Source organism: Octodon degus, unplaced genomic scaffold, assembly GCF_000260255.1.
Source record: "Octodon degus isolate 3935 unplaced genomic scaffold, OctDeg1.0 scaffold00098, whole genome shotgun sequence".
Lineage (NCBI taxonomy): Eukaryota > Metazoa > Chordata > Mammalia > Rodentia > Octodontidae > Octodon > Octodon degus.
In genome coordinates this window covers 3502870-3505323 of record NW_004524674.1, presented here as the reverse complement: position 1 = coordinate 3505323, position 2454 = coordinate 3502870, and the positions used below count along the sequence as shown (strand labels likewise).

General features: G+C 43.9%; 1 protein-coding gene across 1 annotated transcript in view; it reads right to left on the bottom strand.

The window, feature by feature from the left end:
* Positions 1-110: 110 nt before the first annotated feature.
* Positions 111-2454, bottom strand: part of Scimp (SLP adaptor and CSK interacting membrane protein) — a 33532-nt gene continuing 31188 nt past the window's right edge. The window contains exon 5 of the mRNA XM_023723314.1: positions 111-2411. Within this exon, the coding sequence (XP_023579082.1) occupies positions 2215-2411 (197 nt within the window). The 3' untranslated portion in view covers positions 111-2214. The remainder of the gene's footprint in view (positions 2412-2454) is intronic.

Below are 2454 nucleotides of genomic sequence, written 5' to 3'. Positions count from 1 at the left end.
GGGCTGGTGCAGCATGTGGTGTAAGGGATCAAACTGAGGTCCCTGTGCTTGCCTAAACTTGCCTAAGCAGATGCTCTAGTCTGCTGAGCTATCTTGCTGGCCCATGAAATCTTGATGTATTTAATATTATCACCCAAACTGGTAGCAATTTACTTGGTAGAAAACATGGCTTCATTATGTGTTCCCAGTGTAAAGTCTCAATAAAATTATAATGCCCAGAGCAGAAAAATTTGGGGTGTGTGATAGTGATCATAGTAGTCAAACTGATTGGTAGATTTTTCAATTAATGTTTAACATTTAATAAATATTTATTGATTGCCTAGTACATGCCAGAATTTCTGCTGGATATGAACAGCAATAAGCCAGATAAGTTCCCTCCAAGGGAAACCCTAGATTACAATAGAGGATGAAAAGTAACTAGGCAATTATAACGCAAAAAGAAATCCTTTTTAGAGGGATCATGTCGGAGATCTGTGAACGTCCAGGGTAGTTCATTCATCCAATTCAGTTATTGAGTATATTTTTGAGCATCTATAATGGGCTAGGAACCGGAAAAACAAATGAGGAAAGGACATGTTCCCTGGCTTTGTGTTGCTTTCCATCAAGTGGAAGAGAAAAACAGGTGGACAGATGGTTATTGGTGCTAATTCTATCATAGGAGAGCACCTAACCTGACCCAAAGTTGAGGTAGAAAGGCTACCCAGGAGGAGATAAGAAGATGCAAAGGTGAGGAAGAATAGTCCGTACATCAGGGACAGTGCCGTGCACAGTCAAGGGAGCAAGAGAGACCACGTTGAAGTCATTTCAGAAGGCCAGAGCCAAAAGCTGGCCAGAGTAAAGGTTGCAATGGGGTGAAGGAAGGAGTTGACAAATGGTAATCAGTAACCAGGTCCTGACAAACCTTATAAACCATGTTAAGGAGTTTGAACTTTTCTCTGAGGTTAATACGCAAAGAGCAGATTTCATCAAGGAAATGAGGTGATCCAAAGTTCACTTTAGAACATCACTAGCTGCTGTGTGACAAGTGATGTAGAGGGTGAGATGCGATAGGCAGGAGCCCAGGTAGGAAGCTATTCATGTTCTCCTGACAGTGCCTGGCAACAGCCAGACCTCAGAATGGTGAACTGGTCAGAGAACTGCTTGAGAGGCACAGTGGGAGGTGGTGGAGAATATTGGAAATAAAAAGGAGCACTCAGGGTAGTAATCCATTTCTCACGGTATATGCTGAATTTGAGGGTCTTACAGGGTGGTCAGATGGAAATGTCCTGGAAATAATCCAGTCTGGAACTAGAGAGAAAAGGTTCAGCTGCAGTTTCCAATTTGGAAGTCATAAAAATAGAAGGGACCACCAAGCCCATGGGCATGGGTGAGATTCCCCCAGGAGTATTTAGAGAGTGATGAGACAGGGACAGGGAAAGAACTCCAAGGAAGATCAGCTCCTAGAGGTCAAGCACTAAGGAAAACTATGGATGGGGTTGTTAGGTTTCCTAAGCTCCCATGTTGAATATGCAACTGTTAATGACACTGAGCCCCTAATTTTCCTGGGGGGATCCTGCTTTCCTATGGCCCTACTGCAGAACACCTCTAGGTGTAAACCAGAGGGTAAGTTTGTCCTGAGTTGATTGCTAGAGTGTCACCTGCAAGCACAGGGAAAAGGCCAGGTAAGAACTCGATTCTCTGTTAGTCTGTGGAACATAAAGCTGTTGGAATTTAGGGTGTGTGCAGAGGGGAAGGATGAATAAGAACAAAAAGCACTTCCACCCTTACAAACTCACCAAGTGACTTGTGCATAAGAGTGCTCAGCTGTAACTGGCACCCAGCCTTTCCATACAGGGATGGGTGGGGCAAAAGGGAGTCAGATTGGTGAGGGTTTAGCTGGGGATAGGAACTGGGAGGTGCTGCACAATCAAAGACTAAGATTATCTATCTCTCACAACCCCACAAACCATGTGAAAGAAAGGAGAGTGTTGAGAAATGAGTTGCTTCTCACAGGTGTGAGTGTGGAGCAGAGAGGTCCGACCCATGGAAACTTGAACTGAAGAGGCCCAAGGACTGACCCCTTAGTCCTCGGGGGGTGGGCACTGGTGTCATTCCTCCGGCTGCAGATCTGATCACTGAGGTGTCTACATCAAGATCCATGAAGTATTTATCTTACAACGCTTCATGAAATCACCACTGGTTTTCAGTACTGAAGGCCAACCATTCTTGATACTTCTAAAATAAGTTGTGTGAACTCTCTCTGGCATGCCAAAAAGAAGAAACGTTTGTTTTCAAATTCTGGTTTTGAGTATTTCCAGGAATTTCAACATCATCATAGTCGTGTTCAGGCTCAATGTTGCTCAAGGTGGAAATAGTTTTCTTGGTTGTAGCTTTATTCACTGAAGAGTATGTAGGTGGGATTTCCTGTGGGGCTAGAAGATACAAAAAAGTCCTTACATGCAAAGCTATTGTGAG